Genomic DNA, 20,918 nt, shown 5'->3' with positions numbered 1-20,918 from the left:
ACATGTTTTAAAGGTAACCTCTGAGTCGGGTACTTGTTTGTAGTATTTGGACATGTTTTAAAGATAACCGCTGAGCCAGATACTTTATATGTTGTGTCTCGGACATGTTTTAAAGGTAACCTCTGAGTCAGACATTTGTTTGTAGTATTTGGACATGTTTTAAAGGTAACCGCTGAGCCATATTGTAACACCCAAGTTTATGAAAGAGCCTTTAGCAAGACATTCCCTAATAAACCGGACTGTTACCAACTCGGTTTCCCGAGGTAGTGAATAACAAATTAGACTCCAAGGCAAAATTATATAATTATTTTTAACTTAATTATTACAAACCTCTTTTATGTCAAATTACAAAGAACTAACATAAATAAAAGTGAAAGTCTTCTAGATGATGATCTAGCTACTAAGTCTTCTGATCCAGTGTCTCACGCCCACCGAGCTCCCGTTCTATCTCTTAAACCTGTCAAGTCTGCTCGCCAATATTTGGGTCGTCACAGGTGTTCACGAATACACAGGGTCAACCACGAGGTTGAGTAGGGAAAACAATAAAACAACAAAATATGATATGCATGCTCCTCCGTCACCTCCATCTCCATCTCAACTCATATCTCATATCTCATACCCCGGACAACCCAGCCATACCGATCCCCGGTAGACTATATACATCGACCGTAGGCGATCTGTCAGCTCGCAGCTGAGGACACCAGGGCAAGTCCTGCAGAACCCGCCTGGGCCTTATCACAACTCACATCGTATCTCAACATCGTCACTCCTACACCATCCTCCAACTCCAATGCATATGAAATGCTCAACAGTAATAAAGCAACACAATATGTATATTAATGAATGAAATCATGCCAGCTACCGAATGTTGTGATAACGTACTCAACACGATCATTTCAGTCAATCACCTTCCCGTATATGAATCATAACGTAAATCAACAACCACGAATCAAGTCAACACAATTCAACAACAACGATAATAGGTCAAGTGTATTTCCCTACCTCAAAGTGCCAGCAATTCCAATTAAGCAGTTTAAGCGGTCCCGAAAATAAAGCAATGAATTTGATTATCGATCCTTCACGAATCCATCACCTAAAACAATTATAATATTTATAATTACTAACTACTAAATATAGAAATCTCCCAAAATAGAAGCTTTCCCGAAATACAATCCCGACACCAAACTTATGCCCAACTGATAACTAAAATAACCCGATTAGTATCTGACCCAACTTCCCAACATAGGAAGTTACTAAAGTAGAATTTCTTAAAATGGAAACTTTCCCGATATAGTAACTTTTCTATTAATCCCGTCTCTAATTAATTAATTATTATTAATTACTATTTTTTTTTAAACAACTCGGAACTGAAACCAAAATGATAATTAAAGGATTAAACGAATTATGCGATTTAAGAAAAACCCGAATCAACATTTGGACAATTCAACAACCCGACTCAAAACCCGTCTTTAATTATTTTAATTAACTCGGGAATTAAATTAATTAATTAAGCATACGGCCAATTAACGAAATATAACGATTAAACTATGACAAAACCCGTTTCAAAACTAAAAACAACCCGTCCACAACCACCGTCCCTTCACACGCATCCCCACGCTCCCACGCGCCACCTCTCCACCGTGTCAGCCACCAGTCCCAACCCCCACTATGACCCAGCCACCGACGACCACCCCCACTAGGGTCGACTGTCGCCGGCGAGTCAAACCAACGCCGCCATTTGGCCTGGTTCACCACCACGCCTCACCAAACGCTCCCTATTCTCTCCTTACCACCACCGCAACCAACACTTATCCTCTGCCAAACAACCGCCGTCCTACTCGCCGTCAGCCCGCGAACCCAGACGCCATGGCACCACTGTTTCGACCTCCCTCGAGTCCACGGTGGTGCCACCCCAACTTAACCACCTAAACCGTCTGAAAACCCCCTGCTTAAACCCGTTTGCTACCCCCCTTTCGAAGCCGCCTTTCACAGCCACTATCACCACCCAAAACCACCTCAACAACCACCACCACACTCGACCCTTACCACACTACTCCCTTACCCTGCTAACAACTACCAGCATCCTCACTAAGACACGCACAACCCCCCCCCCCCCCCCAAAAAACCCGACAGAATAGATAAAAACAGAGGAGAAAGGTTGAATGCTTACCTTTCCGCCACCACAACAGCCACCACGGCCACCCACGGTCGTCGACAATAGTCCCTAGCTCATCCCTGCTGTGCCGTCAACACCCATGGCCACTCTCTCTCTCTCTCTCTCTATGCGTGAAAACTGAGATTTGGTGTTGATGAAGAAGGGAGGCGGGTTGAGGGAGTGTGTAGTGAGGGAGGCGGCTGGGTAGGTACTATTAGGGTTAGGGTTAGGGTTTAGGGTTGGGGTTTAAATGGGTTGAACAGTTATGGGCCAACTCAAATGGGTTAGCTCACATTTCGAATTCTATATAAACCCATCTTAATTAACTTAGATCGATACAACGCGAGTCAAGTAAAATAACTTAATGTAATTATCGACTAACAATTAACCCGACTTAATAAGTAATATAAAATGTATAATAATTAATATATAATAATATCCATTTAATTGATTATATAAAATACGGGGTATTACAGTCTTCCACCCTTAAAGTGAACTTCGTCCCGAAGTTCGCTCCCGTACTCACCTCCGAAGGGTATTGTATATCGTACATACGGACGTCACGCATTTCCTATATCGTTAACACACACTTTTGACACATCAGTTAAACATAACAGACACGGAATGTTACATTCTGCCCTCCTAAAAATAAACTTCGTCCCGAAGTTTAACTCATCTTCACTTAACCCAACTAACTATAACTAATAACTACTTGAGATCCCAAATGTATAACCACTAAATAATCACCTGAGAACACCGTCATCTTCCATCTAAATTCCGATCTCAAACTCAAATAATTCAATCACTATGGTCACACTGGACCGTAACATAACTCGGCACAAAGGCCCCACAACTCATAACTCAATACCAGTAGTTTAACTACACTCTCCTTTTACACCTCAACCAACTAACAGAAGTAGGAATAAAACATATAGAACTCATTTGCATAGGTACCCCACAACGAAACATCTACTTGATCAAAACTACCATCTACAAACAAGTGCAATATAAATATTAAGATTTTACAATCCTACCCGACTAGAAACATGGTTACGTCCTCGTAACCTCTTTTCAATTTTCATATACCTATACCTACAAACAAATCATTATCAACCACATGTGACAGGAAAGAACACATGATAAGAGATTGCGCATTAACATTAAGGTCGAAACAAGGTTTTATTAAGGAATTAACTGATTGTCAACAAGTAACATTTATTACTAGCTCATGCTTAACTTAAAAACACAACATCAAACTAAAAGAACAACAAGAAAGGAATCAAGGTTTACACGGTTTCACAACTAAATAAATTTGATGATCAATTATAGACTATGAACGAGCGAGAGCAAAATCAACAAAAGAATTTAAGAACTTCTCACATTTGTAAACATATCACAGAAATAGATCTACCACTACTATCTATCACAATCACAGGATCTTATTGACATGTCCATACAACCATTTACTCACTCACTGGTTTAGGTCACGAATTAGGTCGATGAATTTAAGCACTCAACAACATACTCATAATTCATATTTTAAGTTATAAAAATTGTTTGCGCGATATCAATTCTGAAAACATTTGTCCCAATAAAAGTAAGTACATATGATCTATGACAATGACAACATTACTTCCATATCACACCTATGTTTCACATTTTAGCAACCATATCATTCAATTGTGTCCAGCAACTTAGTATAATTCATTTTCAGCAAAACAAAGATATTGTATAAATAGTTTAAACATATACATTTGCCATCATATACTTTGTAGAACACTAGCTATGATAAAAGATTAGCAACTTCTTATGAATAAGGATACCATATGGGTAAAATGGTGGCTGTATGCAGAAACTTCTTATGGGATAGTAGTGCTGAATATCATAGGGTGCCACTGGTGGCATGGGAAACAGTGTGCAGGCCTAAGTCTGAGGGTGGCCTAGGGCTCAAAAACCTGGAAATGATGAATAAGGCTCTGATAGGCAAATTGGTTAACTGGATTGCTGAGGATAAGGATACCATATGGGTAAAATGGGTGAAGCACAATCATTTGAAAGGAGTGAACTGGTGGCAGTACCAACCTCGTGCTCATACAAGTTGGGTTTGGAGGAGAGTTTGCAGGGTTAAACAAGATCTGGTAACAGCATATATCAATGGGACATGGGACATACAAGGGGTAGGATTCACCACTGCTAGCTGTTACCAATGGCTCATGGGATCTCGTCCTAAGGTGAGCTGGGATGGGGTGATATGGAATGAATGGGTAATCCCAAAACAGCAATTCATGGGATGGCTCTATGCACATGGAGCTTTCAAAACCAAAGATAAACTGATCAGGTATGGAGTGGATATTGATGATCGTTGCTGGTTGTGTGGACAGGCATCAGAGGACATGGATCACTTATTTTTTGGGTGTGACTACAGTCTCAGAGTAGTTCAACACCTGCAACAGAAAACTGGATTACAGCTACCAGTAGTCAGTGTTCTGGAATGCTGTGTACAGGATATTGGCACCAAGCTACAGAGAGGAGTGAAAGCAGGAATGGTGTTGGGAGCTATATATCATGTATGGCACCATCGAAATAAATGCAGGAATGAGGGGATTCTACTGAGACCACAGAAGGTTGCTGCAAACATTGTCGAGGACATGAAGCTGATAGTACATGGCAAAGACAGGAGAAAGATTTCTACACTAGAAATAGATTGGCTTAAGGATGTTGGTTTAATGTAATTGATATAAGTTGATATGTAACTTTGGAACACTATTTTTTTGATATAAATATAATACAACTCACATTTCACCAAAAAAAAAAAGATTAGCAACTTGAACAACTTCTCTGATTTGCACGATTTGAATAATTAGGCAACTCGTGGCTCAATTAAACGTAACTATAATGACCATCATTTAAACCAATGCAATCATGTGAATCATCAAAAGAGTTATCCCATTATAATTGCCAACATAGTTATCATAAACAATCTTTATTAGAATATAATTGATAGTAACGACTCGAGGATATAGATATGTCAGATGTCGTGTTACGATTGCAAGAATCACTTTAGCATTTTATGACAATATAATAACGAACATATCCAATAAGAAATAACTCACTGTTTATTATCATGTTATAGGTTTAGGTTCAACTGAAATAATTTAATGTGATGAAGGTAATAAATATAACTATTGGCACACAACTCATATGAAAGATATTAGAACTTAGATGCATCCTACATGTGTGAACATTTAGACATACTCATTACTATCATCCATGTGTAAACATTTAGACATAATTATTATAATTATTCATGCGAGTATATTAGAACAATCAAATTAACTTTTAACGCCATCAACTTTACCAAGATATGACAATATAGTTTTATATTTATATATATCCGACCACTATGCAAATATGATGAACATACTAGAGATATTACAACATGCCAAACATACATAAAATATGGAACAACTGGACTCGTATAAAATATTTCACCCTTGATTAAGAATCAATTTAAGCTATTCAATTTCACCCATACTATCATGCCAACAATGTTATCAACTAGACTTTAATTTTATCACTTGTTAAGATACACAACTACCGAACATGCGTGCTACTATCATCATATAAGGACATTATAAACTCACATTACTAAAGCTCATGAATTAGCCAAACAATCGTATTAAATTTCAACATAGAACGCACATTTTAAATGTTTTGATTCACGTTGTAACTTCCAAAATTCACGAATAAATAACCGTTCGATTAAAACTCGATTCATATTACTTTTATAAAATACGGAGAGTTAAAACACAGGGGAAAAAGAATTAGGTCTAAAGTACAAGAATTCCATTTTTAAAGGATTTTACAACTCAGTTGGTCCAAACAAACTTGTGACAACAATTGGTCCAAAACTTGGGTCAGTTTGAAAAATTTACCGTTTAATATAGAGACATCAAGAATTTTCGTGGCTTATTAATTTGAAAACATATGTGACTCTTTTGGTCGATGGAGTTGGAATTATGTAAAAATTATTAATACAATTTAAATGAGGATTTTCACATAATCGTTGGTCGAACATCACTGCACAGGAACTTCCTAACCACAGCTCACTAAAATATTTATTACTCCTAATCCGTATATCCTATAAGTATGAAACCAACGCCAAAGGAGCATTAACTCACGAGGCTATCTCCCATAAATTTTTCATCCATAGGAAATAAACAGAAAAGAAATGGCTGTAAGGTCAATTAAAGAGTAAGCAAAACGAGTTTCAGCACTAAGTCATTCATTTTCTATGTTACAAACTCTTACAACCATACTATCGATACTAACTCATCCTAACTTAAATCTCACATTGTACAATTCGTAACATCTACCCCATAGGATTCCTTCGTATCTCGATCTACTCCTTACATATAAATCACGATTGCTATGACTATAAACATGCAATTCAAAAGTGTTTCCAATTACTGTCACAAGACTATACTAGCATGGCTTTGGGATCATATAACCGCATATTACTAGACATAATAGTACTATCAGCACATCATTCAACATCCACCTAGGTAACTATCAACGACTCGCAATTATTTTCATGCTCACGACTACCACAAAACTTCATTGATTATTAACCTGAACTCGAAAATTCATTTCTCATTTCCACGACATCATATGATCATGTCATCATTCATACAAAATACTTACCGTAGCGTTGTCCTGCAGAATGGTTAGAATATATGGGTCTCAAGGTATACATCAACTCTTTTATGCAATAATCAATGTATCAATCAGTTAACACTTAGGCAACGATATATGAATTTCATGTTCAACCTCAAGCAACTTTTCTACCCTTTCTCTCATATACACTCAGGGTTTCCGGGTCAAACTGAGAGGGCCGCTGGTTCGGTGTGAGGGGGCCCCTAACTCATACCTTACCTTGGTGTGCTCCTAACAGTTCTATCCCTGGGTTCATTTATTTAGACTCTTCCTATGTTCATTGGGCTCATTGGTTTAGGCCTGAGGATCGTTCGCTCTGATACCACTTTGTAACACCCCAGTTTATGAAGAAGCCTATAGCAAGACATTCCCTAATAAACCGGACTGTTACCAACTCGATTTCCCGAGGTAGTGAATAACAAATTAAACACCAAGGCAAAATTATATAATTATTTTTAACTTAATTATTACAAACCTCTTTTATGTCAAATTACAAAGAACTAACATAAATAAAAGTGAAAGTCTTCTAGATGATAATCTAGCTACTAAGTCTTCTGATCCAGTGTCTCACGCCCACCGAGCTCCCGTTATATCTCTTAAACCTGTCAAGTCTGCTCGCCAATATTTGAGTCGTCACAGGTGTTCACGAATACACAGGCTCAACCACGAGGTTGAGTAGGGAAAACAATAAAACAACAAAATATGATATGCATGCTCCTCCGTCACCTCCATCTCCATCTCAACTCATATCTCATATCTCATACCCCGGACAACCCAGCCATACCGATCCCCGGTAGACTATATACATCGACCGTGGCCGATCTGCCAGCTCGCAGTTGAGGACACCAGGGCAAGTCCTGCAGAACCCGCCTGGGCCTTATCACAACTCACATCGTATCTCAACATCGTCACTCCTACACCATCCTCCAACTCCAATGCATATGAAATGCTCAACAGTAATAATGCAACACAATATGTATATTAATGAATGAAATCATGCCAGCTACCGAATGTTGTGATAACGTACTCAACACGATCATTTCAGTCAATCACCTTTCCGTATATGAATCATAACGTAAATCAACAACCACGAATCAAGTCAACACAATTCAACAACAACGATAATAGGTCAAGTGTATTTCCCTACCTCAAAGTGCCAGCAATTCCAATTAAGCAGTTTAAGCGGTCCCGAAAATAAAGCAATGAATTTGATTATCGATCCTTCACGAATCCGTCACCTAAAACAATTATAATATTTATAATTACTAACTACTAAATATAGAAATCTCCCAAAATAGAAGCTTTCCCGAAATAGAATCCCGACACCAAACTTATGCCCAACTGATAACTAAAATAACCCGATTAGTATCTGACCCAACTTCCCAACATAGGAAGTTACTAAAGTAGAATTTCTTAAAATGGAAACTTTCCCGATATAGTAACTTTTCTATTAATCCCGTCTCTAATTAATTAATTATTATTAATTACTATTTTATTTTAAACAACTCGGAACTGAAACCAAAATGATAATTAAAGGATTAAACGAATTATGCGATTTAAGAAAAACCCGAATCAACATTTGGACAATTCAACAACCCGACTCAAAACCCGTCTTTAATTATTTTAATTAACTCGGGAATTAAATTAATTAATTAAGCATACGGCCAATTAACGAAATATAACGATTAAACTATGACAAAACCCGTTTCAAAACTAAAAACAACCCATCCACAACCACCGTCCCTTCACACGCATCCCCACGCTCCCACGCGCCACCTCTCCACCGTGTCAGCCACCAGTCCCAACCCCCACTATGACCCAGCCACCGACGACCACCCCCACTAGGGCCGACTGTCGCCGGCGAGTCAAACCAGCACCGCCATTTGGCCTGGTTCACCACCACGCCTCACCAAACGCTCCCTGTTCTCTTCTTACCACCACCGCAACCAACACTTATCCTCTGCCAAACAACCGCCGTCCTACTCGCCGTCAGCCCGCGAACCCAGACGCCATGGCACCACTGTTTCGACCTCCCCCGAGTCCACGGTGGTGCCACCCCAACTTAACCACCTAAACCGTCTGAAAACCCCCTACTTAAACCCGTTTGCTACCCCCCTTTCGAAGCCGCCTTTCACAGCCACTATCACCACCCAAAACCACCTCAACAACCACCACCACACTCGACCCTTACCACACTACTCCCTTACCCTGCTAACAACTACCAGCATCCTCACCAAGACACGCACAACCCCCCCAAAAAACCCGACAGAATAGATAAAAACAAAGGAGAAAGGTTGAATGCTTACCTTTCCGCTACCACAACAGCCACCACGGCCACCCACGGTCGTCGACAATAGTCCCTAGCTCATCCCTGATGTGCCGTCAACACCCATGGCCACTCTCTCTCTCTCTCTCTCTCTATGCGTGAAAATTGAGATTTGGTGTTGATGAAGAAGGGAGGCGGGTTGAGGGAGTGTGTAGTGAGGGAGGCGGCTGGGTAGGTACTATTAGGGTTAGGGTTAGGGTTTAGGGTTAGGGTTTAAATGGGCTGAACAGTTATGGGCCAACTCAAATGGGTTAGCTCACATTTCGAATTCTATATAAACCCGTCTTAATTATCTTAGATCGATACAACGCGAGTCAAGTAAAATAACTTAATGTAATTATCGACTAACAATTAACCCGACTTAATAAGTAATATAAAATGTATAATAATTAATATATAATAATATCCGTTTAATTGATTATATAAAATACGAGGTATTACACATATACTTTAGAGGTCGTGCCTTGGACATGTTTTAAAGGTAACCGCTGAGCCAAGGTACTTAAGGATTTGTATCTAGGACATGCTTTAAAGGTAGCCTCTGAGTCGGATGCTTTGCTTATTATGTGATGTTAGTAGTCCCATTTCGTGTATCGTATGTTATTTGGTTTTCAAGTTCATGGCTAAGGTTTCCATTTACATGTTTTATGATGTTAATCTTATTCATCCGTGACATATGATATTCTATCGTGTTTATAGTTGAATTATCATTTATGACATTTTGGTTGGATTGTCTCATATGTATGTATCATATGCTTTATCTATGATTGACTACGCATGTTTTGAATGTTAGTCTCATGTTTCAATACTTGAATCAAATGTTTATATTCATGATGTTCTAATATGTTCTTGTTTATCTGTGTTTCGACATTTTGTGGCTGGGAGAACCTTGAATTACTCCCCACTGACGGTGGCGTTCATGTTTACATGAATGACAGGTTGTGAAGATGCTTACGTGGGGAAGACGTGTGGGCTAGCGAGAACTAAACCTTGGACTAGTAGTTGGTTTATTAGGATTGCTTAGACTCACCATTTATCATTTTGTCATTCGAGGGATATATTTTCCCTCACCTTTGACTATCGCATTTGTATAATTTAATCTTTATTTCCGCATTCTTTTTTTTGTCTTTTAGATTTTTATGAACCCGCGCTTTATAAACTTTAAAAGTTTCTAAAATTTCCTAAAATTCCGCATTTTATAAGTTATATTTTCCGCGTTATTGCGGGGGTTCACAGTGACGGTGTTGGAGATTGTGATGGTGTATCTTTTATTGTTTATCTTATATTATTTACGCAGTAAGTGGCCCCGTTTAAATGTTTTAAAAACCGTGGTGATCCATTCGGGGGTGGTGAGCAGTTGTCTAGCAGGTATACTGTGGATGCGCGCGGGATTAGCTGGGGATGGAGTCACCACGAGTCTGATAGTAGTCTTCCGCTGTTGTATCATGACATTTTATTTACTTTAGTTGGTTTTGGTTTGGAACAATTTTTTTGTACTTTATAGTTGGTTTTGTTATGTAATCACTTAAACTTATTTATCTGAAGTATGTTCTTTTATGGTCAATTTGATATACATTGTCTCGGGTAACCGAGATGGTAGCATTCTCATGCATTAGGTGGTCCTGGTAAGACACTTGGTGTATGGGGGTGTTACAAAGTGGTATCAGAGCGACGATTTTGGAACCTGTAACTAATGAACCCAATGCATATAGAGAGTTAAATTAAAACGAACCCGGGTAGGAGTTCTTAGGAGCTAATTCAAAGACTTGGGAGACGTCCTAAAGTCGCGAACTCGCCCAACTTTAAACCGGTCACTATGGGGTGTCATGGGATCGCTATGTCTTTACTAATGTTTTATTGCGTATGTTGGATGATATGTTGTATATCAATGTTGGATGAATGATTGTGGTGGATTGGTGAATATGGTGGAAAAAGGGTGAAGAAGATGTATATTGTAACATGATTTTATTTGCGTAAAGTTATATAATAAAGTTATATACTTGGTTATTGCTGTTTCATATGCATTTGTTGGATGAATGGTATGTGGTTGAATGGAGGATGTGGTAGAAAAGATGAAAGTAATCGGATATGGTAATATGATTAGTGGTTAAGCTACTTGTTTAATGTTATTTCATATGCATATGTTGGATAAAGTGTATGATGGATGATTTGGTGGAAAAGGTGAAGTAATATTGCATAAGAATATGATTTCATGATTTAAGCATGTTTATATGACGGAAGTGAATTTTTATAATGTTGTTCTGTTAATAACCTGTGAATATAATGTTGGCGTTTGATGTACACACACACACACACACACACACACACACACACACACACACACAAACACACACACACACACACACACACACACACACACACACACACACACACACACACACACACACACACACACACACACACACACACACACACACACACACACACACACACACACACACACACACACACACACACACACACACACACACACACACACACACACACACACACACACACACACACATAGGGGCGAGATCCCGTACGAACTAATTTAAAAATCAAAGTTTTAAAGTCGAACCCGACACTACTAACTCTAATCCCTAATTTTATTCCTACTCATTCTTACCCACCACAAAACCATCACTACCAACCAATTTTGCAGCTGCCACCAGAGGACCGACAAACATCATTGTTCTCGGGGCAATGGCTGGAGCTTGTCGGCGCACCGCGGAGGTGTCGACGTTGATGGAGCTTCCATATCATGGATTAACTTCACCAGTCAATTTTCCGACTTCTTCACTTTCATGAATTGTATTTTTCGGCTCTAAATTTTTCGATTTATTCGACGGTAGAGTTAGTTTTTCTGAAATCTTACTTCGCTTATTGTAGATCTCGCATTTCTATTGAATTTTGCAAAAAAAAAAAAATAAATACTAACAACGATAATCTGGGTATTTCTCAATTTGTAAAAATTTGGTAGTTTGATTGATTTTATTGAAAAATTGGTGGGCAGTTCAATTCAAGTTTGGTTTTTTACCAATTTGAGAAAGTTTTTTTAGGGTTTTGAATGAATCTTTATTGCGAAACGGCTAGGAATTGATTGATTAATGTTGTTTTTCATATCGGTTGGAAACTGGTGTTGCTACTGTAATTTTTGTAAGTCTCCTCCTATGCCGACATGGCTGCTCAGCTTTCACTTAAGATAAGCCGCTTGCTGGGCAATACCAATAATGCAATTGAGTATAACTAACTAGTTTTGGGCTTTAGAAGTATAAGATCCACTACACAAATTCGTATACCAATTCAGTCTCACAGTATGCTAGATACATTAATAAAGAATCTATATGCCCATTTAATTGTGAGGTTCTATACGCTTTTCCCTTGTGTGTGGCAGGAGTCGTGCATGTGAATTCTAGATCATTATATCATGTGATCTTATATGATACTTAAAGGCATTTTTCACTTTTTTGTTACATATGAGCATTTTTGACTGTACAACTTTACATACAGTGTCTAGTTCAAATCTTCCGTTGTTTGTCCATTATTGACTTTGACAGTTTGTGATTAACTATTAGTCATCATCACAGAAAATTCCTCTTGTAATGGTTGCGCGAAGTCCCGGTGATGTTGAGGTTGTATATGCCTCAACCGAGAAATCAGAGAGGGAACTGACCTGGAAGTAAGTGCTACTCTGAACTGATCTATCTCTTTTGATTTTGGTCAGCATTTTGTTCTCTCACTTTATAGTTGTGTTAGTTTCAGCTAGTTTTAGCATGGGTTTGAAACTCGTCAGCGTACTCCCTGCAGAGTCTAGACTAAATGCAGATCTCTTATTTTAGCTTTGACTAGTGTGATATTGAACTGTAGACTCTGATCATGTTGACTATGTACTAAGCTCTTTAATTAAAAGTTTCTATTAAGACCCTGCCTGCATTTTTCTTAAAACCTTGAAATGGGATGCTATTAGAAGCCTATAGTGACATTCATGACTCCATTATATATTTTTATAGGGCCAAGTATGGAGTAGACGAGATGTGCCATGATCAATGGAATTGGAAGATTCTTGGCAGACTCCATTTGAGTGGTTTTGTGGGGGCTGATGGCGGGTATGGGGCTGGTTGTGGGGTTAGTTCAGGGAAGTAGGTGTGGTGGTGGTGGTTGTGATGGCAAATGTGGTGGTAATTGTTGACCTTTAGACCGTGGATACACGAAATACCACCCCGGATACACATGGTATTATTACTAGATACACACATCGATTTGTGTATCTAGTAGTAATACCATGTGTATCTAGTAATAATACCATGTGCAGTGTTGTAGATTTGGTAATTAGATCAAATTTTTTTAAAAAAAGAAAAGAACATAACCGATTCCGGCGCACTTGAGCTTATGACCTCAGCGGAGGATTGGAATTTCTCGTTTTTTCAAATTGAAGAAAACATGAATTGGATCCTCTTGTGGATGAATTTTTTAATAAAATATCATGTCTATCTTATTGTTGCTGATCAGAGAGACCACATTTTTGCCAGCTTGCTTATTTGTGTGATTACTGCAGAAGAGGGCAAGTTTTCTTCAGTTTTATCGGAGGAGTTTGATAGCCTTGATGGAGAACTCGTGGAGTGATTCCATCTGCACCATCACCATCAATACTGGTCTGATCGGTTTCGACAGTTTGTGGTGTGCTTTGTGCATCCTTTTTCCTGAATGTGTGAGCAGCCATGTCTCGATTCTCAAAGGCTTTGGCTAGCCTTTTGCTTTTTCTCCTTATGGAATCATCCGAGTTCATCCAGATGTCCCGATTCTCATACAGGAAGTGTATTAAAAAAAATGAGGAGAGATGTTGCTGTAGCAACTCCAACTATGAGTAATATCCCCCAGAAACCTCGGATTTGAATTATTGTACTGTTGGCTCTGTTGCATTCCCCACTTTTTCTCAATTTTAGCCATCTTATCTGCTTCTGTCATATTCAGTATTCCTCCTGAAACCTCGAACACTAAGAGGGAACCTTTCGGAAATGCCTGCAAGATAACACTAAGAGGGAACCTTTCGGAATGCCGGTTCATCGGGGGAATGTCGGCAGAATGGAGGCTCATGTCAAAATCTTTCATCAGTACAACATCTTTTAATTTGGGTTTTAGTTTTTATGAATTAAATATTTAGTGCTTGGGCATTGAACAATACCCTCTCTTAGACAGAAACACTCAGACATTACACATGCTACTCAGAAGGCCAACTGCAGGAATGTGCTAAACTGTTAGCAGACTTTCACTCATCTGCTCCTGGACATAGGCTCAAAGCGGGTTACAAGAAGTACTCAAAACCTGAAGTGGATCAGTTGCCCTTCGACCTCCTTCAAAAGCCCTTTTGTCTTAAATTGCCTAGATTTTTAAGCAGTTGAGACTTCATTGACATTCTTGATTCAATGGAGATCGTAAGTTTCATTGACAGTAGAACTACCATCATCTATAGTGATGTCTAAGGATTCGTCGATTTAATGTGATGTAGTTGCAAATTAAAAGTTCTATTAACTCTGATTTCATTCATATATACAAAGAAGATATATTCTCCGTATCATTTTGTTGGCTTTTGATAACATCTAAGTCACTGTATTTTTCAAGCATTGTCGCACTGATATAAAAACACGATAAAACTAACTCGATCCAAATTTAATTTAATGCACTCTAATCGTTGTACTCGTGTAAGTTAAAGTGAATTGGAACCAAAACTAACCCAATCAGAATCTAAACGTTATTCCGTTTTATTAGTTTATTGTGAGACCGTCTCAATCATTTATTTACAATTTTTATGTTAAATATGGGTATCTAGTAAGGTAATTGGGTGTATCTAACAAAGTAAAGTAAGTATCTAGCAATTTAAATAAGTGTAACTACCTTATTAGAGATGTGTATCTAGCAAGATAAATGAGTGTATCTAACAATTTAAAGAATGTATCTACCTTATTAGAAATGTGTTTCTAACAATGTAAATAAGTGTATCTAACATGGGTGTTCCTCAAAAAAAAAAAAGAAGGGTGAACCATTTCAAGGACGAAGCATATGAAGTTGTCAATACACATGCTAATCCTCTTAGATACACAAATTAATACTCGTATACGTATGTATCTATTTCAAGGATGAAGCATATGAACTTGTTAGATACACATGCTAATCCTCTTAGATACACAAATTAATACTCGTATACGTATGTATCTACAGTAGTATACAAGTGTACCCAATAGTAGTATTAGATGTATCCGTACATCAACACCACCTAACCATTCATATCTTATGCAACCACCACTCAAGGTGCTCAATTATTTTACCAAAATCACAAGCTCAATTGACCCGCTCTTTCGTTGGATAAGCACCATACCCCAATTTTCTTCAATTCACCATTGCCAACCATTTGAACCAACCAAGCTTAATTCATCCGTTATAGTACAATACCATACATCTACACCATACATCCACCATAAAACCACCATAATCCACCTCAACTAGGTGCAAAACCCGATCCTGTATCAAGAAGAGTTGCCGCCATATAACTCAAGTTCTTCGAGCCCGCTGAATCTCAGACGAACGTAAATCCAGGACCAACACCATACTCACCTCCATCATTCTCGAGCACCACCGTACACCCGCAACACCACCAGATAAGCCGACATTGTCGAACCCGAAATCGAGGTCAAACGACTCAATTCAAGCTCTCCATTTAATAAAAAAAGAAGACAAGCACAAATCCTAATCTTCTGACTATGCCATTATTGCGATTACTTCGAAATTCAATTTCGTTTTAAGTAGATTTGGGATCAAAAATTACAAAATTTTCGAAATTATAGGGGAGGTAGCTGAAGAGCATCATCGACTTAGGTATAGCTGGTCGGTTGAGTTGCCGGAGTTTCCGACTACCACTGATTGTTCGACGCCGATGATCGGGGGTTGTGGGCTTGGGTATCATTGAGAGAGTATGTGGATGAGGTTGCGTATGAGTGAATGAGTGAGTATATGGTAGAGTAAATGGTGGTGGAGTGCGTGAGTTATTATTATTATTTGAGGTGTTTAAAGTCAGTTTGTACGGTTCGCACCGTAATTTAGTTCTACGGGATCCTGATTCTATATATATATATATATATATATATATATATATATATATATATATATATATATATATATATATATATATATATATATATATTTTGTTGCGAAAAGTTATAGAATAAAAGAATGTGGGTAATACATGATTGACAAGTTGAATAATATATGTGCATGATGGATGTTGTTGCTTGGCTTTTGAAGATAGTAACATCTGGTTAGGGATACTGGTTTTATGCGCATTGAGTTGTTTTTGTTTACTTTGTTGTTATTTAAGTTGTTTGGAAGTAAAAATCAAGTAGTTATGTTGTCCGATTACATCGAAGTGGTCTTTAAACTGTTATAACTTGAGATGTATATCTGATTTTGATGTGATTCCAATTGGAGGTGATAGAATGTTCTTTTACGATTCTAACAGGTCACACGCCCAAAATGACGAAGAAATGAGTGAGATATGACCGCTTTACGAAAATTGGACAGTGCTGAGAACTGCGTAGGGTACTCGATCGAGTGGCCCTTACTCGGTGCACCTCTTGTTACTCGATCGACTAATACTTACTCGATCGAGTAGCCCTGGTAATTTCTTATACGTGCTTCTGACCTTCACCTACTCGATCGAGTAGGCTGCACTCAATCTAGTGACCCCTGTTTTGGGTCATATGCTTATCTTTTAACTTCGTCGCATATTATGTTTGATTCGAAGGTGTTCTTTTGCTTGTTTATGCATTGTTTTACGCATGTGTTGTTCCTAATGCGTAAGTTACACAATCTTATGATGTAAGGAGTGGCACCTTATGGCGAGTATGAGTTCGGTGGGGAGGACATGAGTTATATGTGGTTGTGATAGATAGTGGAAAAAGAAAAGGAAGATTGGTAAGGCTTATTGAGGTATGGTGCAAGTTTTGTGAGACGTGGTGAGTGATATAATTACAAATTTGAGTAATGTAAAGGTAAGTGTATATGAGCAAGGAGCGATGTAAGTTTATGGAACGTGAGAATGAAAAGATTGAAATGAGGGATGCAAATAGTTTTAAATTGGGATGTGTGAGGATTTATAGAGGGAAATGGTTAGGATTGTGTTGGTTGCGGTTATAATTGATGGAAGGTCGTTATAGAGTGTGGACAGCGGGCCGCCCACGGGGGCGCTTGGTGAGAAACGGGGACAAGCGTTTGCATTTTGTATGGAGTCGCCACCAATTTTTATGGGAAATTGGAACCGTTCGAATACCTCGTGTCATGTCAAGACACAAAGTAGTGACATGAACACTAAGCAATCGTTACCCTTAGCATTCTATGTCTAGAATGACCCTCGTGGATGCCAATGAACACGGGTGCTCACGGAGATCTGGAGTAAGGGGTGAGGGTACGTATTAGGAAGTTCTTTTGATCGAACACCTAATCCCGCCCGCCTCGATAGCGGCCTCTACTAATGATTAGGGAAGTTATTCGTACTCGATATATCGTCGGTTATATGCATGCAATGCAACATCCATTGTTTTGATCCTAGCATGTGAAGAATTAACTAAGTCGGTGAAACACGTAATTAGCATACAATTTGGTCGAAGTTGGATTTAATGCTCAATTATATGTGAAAACATACAAACAATAAAAGAAACATAATAATTATAAATTACAATAATTAAAATTACAATAATTACAACGGATTAGGCGATTTATGTCGAAAATACCTTTAAAACGGATAATTTGAGAAAAAGAATAAAAGAATAAAAGAAAGAATTAAATAAATCAACGAACAGGAATTAGGTGATAATACGGATATTAGTTAATTAATTACGTAAACTAAACGGACTAGGTCAAAGCAGAAACGGAATTCAGAGATAGAGCTCAACCTGGAACAGGCGCAGCAGGACTGCGCCCTCTGGAAGAGGCGCAGCAGTTGCTGCGTCTGTTCCAAGGGTGAGTTCTGGCTGTAAAGCCGGAACTGCAAATCGTTAATGTTAATTGTTAATTTTAATGGATTGAATGATGATATTACTCGGATGAAAGTGGTTTAATGGATTATTTACATATGAATGGGTCATAAAAGCAGTAAAACATGAATGAGACGGAATTAAACGGATTAATTACATGAAGGGACGATGTTAATGAATGAGTCCTCAATTAATTAGGCTAAATATGATGAATATACAATGAATTAACAATGAATATGGATGCAAATATATCAACGATGAATTCCAGAAACTCAATACGAATGAATCGAATCTCTAAAACCCGGATTGAATATTAATAACGAAAACCCGCAAATATTGATTATAAGGGATTTAAGTCGGAACAATGATGAATTAAAACATGTGAATTAATGAGTGATGATCAAAATATACATGTGAATATTAAACTATCATGACGAATAATTGAAGAAAATAAACGAAATAAAAGCAAGACGAAATTACAGAGGACGAAGAAGAAGAAAAGAAGCAGGAACTGCGGCAGCCTCACGAAGAGGCGCAGCAGGAACTGCGCTCCTTCGAAGAGGCGCAGCAGTTGCTGCGTCTTTTCTCGACGTCTGTCTACTGAAAATCCGCAAAAACAGGTTTTAAAGAAGGGTTTTAGAAATCGGTTTTAACGGTGTTTTCGACATAAACCTTACATGAATGATACGAAAAAGTAAAAAATACAATAAATAAAAGAGGAATTATACACCCTCAGACTTACATGTTGACGGAACGAGATGAACTAAGTATCGACTAGTGAATGCTCGACGCGAATGCAATGAAACAGTGCCCTCGTAAGAGGAAAACGATTGATTAATTTAAATTGATTGAGTGTAGTTGGTCAAAATTGTCGGTCATGCAACGGAGAGGCTGGTACCCGGAAAGATCCGAGCTTACGTGGTCGGAAGTCCAAGCACGTAGGCGCCAATTAGTAAGAACGAAGTCTAGAATGCAAAGGGAGAAGAGAAGGGCGGACACTCGCGTGAGAAATATGAGGAACGAAGGCTCCTATTTATACTAATCACACGGAGGAATAGGGTTTCGGAGACTCTTTGGAAGTGAATCTCGGAAAGATATAAAAAAGATACGTAAATCATGCAAAGAAGGGCCTGGGAAGAGGCGCAGCAGATCATCGCGTCCCTTGGAAGAGGCGCAAAGACTGCGTCTGTTCCCAGGAGGTTTCCTCCTGCTGAAGAAATATTTCCGCGTTTGAGTTATGGTAGGACGGAAATAATCCGATTATCTTGTGAATATTACGGATATTATTTGCCAAAAGATAGAATTTGTGAAATATGGAATAGAAATATCCGGAACATTCCAGAACATTCTGACTCGGGATTTAACAGTTATCAGAAAATGGAGACGGTTTTTGACCCGGACTCCGAATGTACTCTAATTACTGCCAAAACGACCGTATCCGGACGTACATGACAACTAAGAGGTAGACATTAATATTTGAGCAAACACTTGACGATAATCTTATGAACTGTCACAAATCGTTCCGCGTACCAAACATGCGGCCCAATCATCACCGGGTGGTTTGCGGGAGGTGCAGAAACGAGGTGTCTACATAGAGGTATGGAAACAAATGGTGTATAGTGAGATCGAGTTATGCCGCGATGTCTAGTCGTGGCCGAGTTTTGGTGTAAAAAAAAGATGGTGTGGACTGACCGTGTGGATTGATTGGTGATAAGTGAGAGCGATAGCATGATAAGAGAAGCTCCATGGTAAGAAAGAGTGAGATGGTATTGATATGAAATAATGGGATTTGAGTTTTGGAACAATGAGACGGTAACCGGAGCACTAAAGAGTTAGGTAGAAGGAATAAGGAGTTGAATTATTAATTGGTATTATTAAGTAAAAAGAGGAAATAAGGATGGAAGTAAATTGAGAGAACGTCGACCAGAGTTAACAAATATGAAGGTAAGGAAACATGGAAATGTGTGATAGTATCAGGAGAAGGCATGAGTTAGTGGTTATATAGGAGTTTCAGGACAACATGTTAGCCATGAGCTTCGAGGAATTAAGGGGAGTAAAAGTTGGAAGAGTATTTCCACGATATGAGATTTTGGAGGCGAGTTAGGTGGCGATACAATTAAAGGCAGAATTGGGATGAATGTTCGGGTAAATATTGTGGATGGGTTTGATGTTCGTCATTTGGGATGTTAACCGAAGATGGGAAAGAACCGTGATATTTAGAGGTGAGTGTAAGAAAATTGTTATACGAATAGTGGTGGTGTTGTCACTAGTGGTTAAGGGTGATGATTAATAGGAAAGGTGCCAATTTTAAAGAGGTTTATTTTGTAGAGGCCGTATTGGTATGTATGGTTGTGAGGGGGTATACGATGTGATTATAGGAGACGGTTGCTAGTACTTGGGTATTAATGGTATGGTTACATTTGACAGGAGGTGATAGTTATGTGAATGAGAGAATGTGTTATGAAGGGCATACGAGTTAAGCTCGGGCAAGAGAGAACCTTTGTCCAGTGGTAACTTACGTGATCAGGATTGACTAGTTGTAACACCCGCCATTTTTGTAATCTATTTTCGTAACCGTATTTTATTTACGATTACGATTTGATTTGTATGACTCGGAATTTATCTGTGAGCCATTTCTTTTCTTCCTTTGAATTCTTAAGTTCTCTTATGTCTCGAATATTTCCTTGTTTTCGAG

At 38.5% G+C, this 20,918-nt stretch overlaps 1 protein-coding gene across 1 annotated transcript; it reads left to right on the top strand.

Annotated features, from left to right (window-relative positions):
• The first annotated feature begins 3,990 nt into the window (after window positions 1-3,990).
• Window positions 3,991-4,887, top strand: LOC141588322 (uncharacterized). Its single transcript, XM_074409769.1, has one exon. It carries the CDS (start codon window positions 3,991-3,993, stop codon window positions 4,885-4,887), a length of 897 nt encoding a protein of 298 aa, XP_074265870.1.
• Window positions 4,888-20,918: the final 16,031 nt, after the last annotated feature.

This window comes from Silene latifolia, chromosome 6 (genome assembly GCF_048544455.1).
Source record: "Silene latifolia isolate original U9 population chromosome 6, ASM4854445v1, whole genome shotgun sequence".
Lineage (NCBI taxonomy): Eukaryota > Viridiplantae > Streptophyta > Magnoliopsida > Caryophyllales > Caryophyllaceae > Silene > Silene latifolia.
This window is presented reverse-complemented; position numbering and strand designations above follow the sequence as displayed.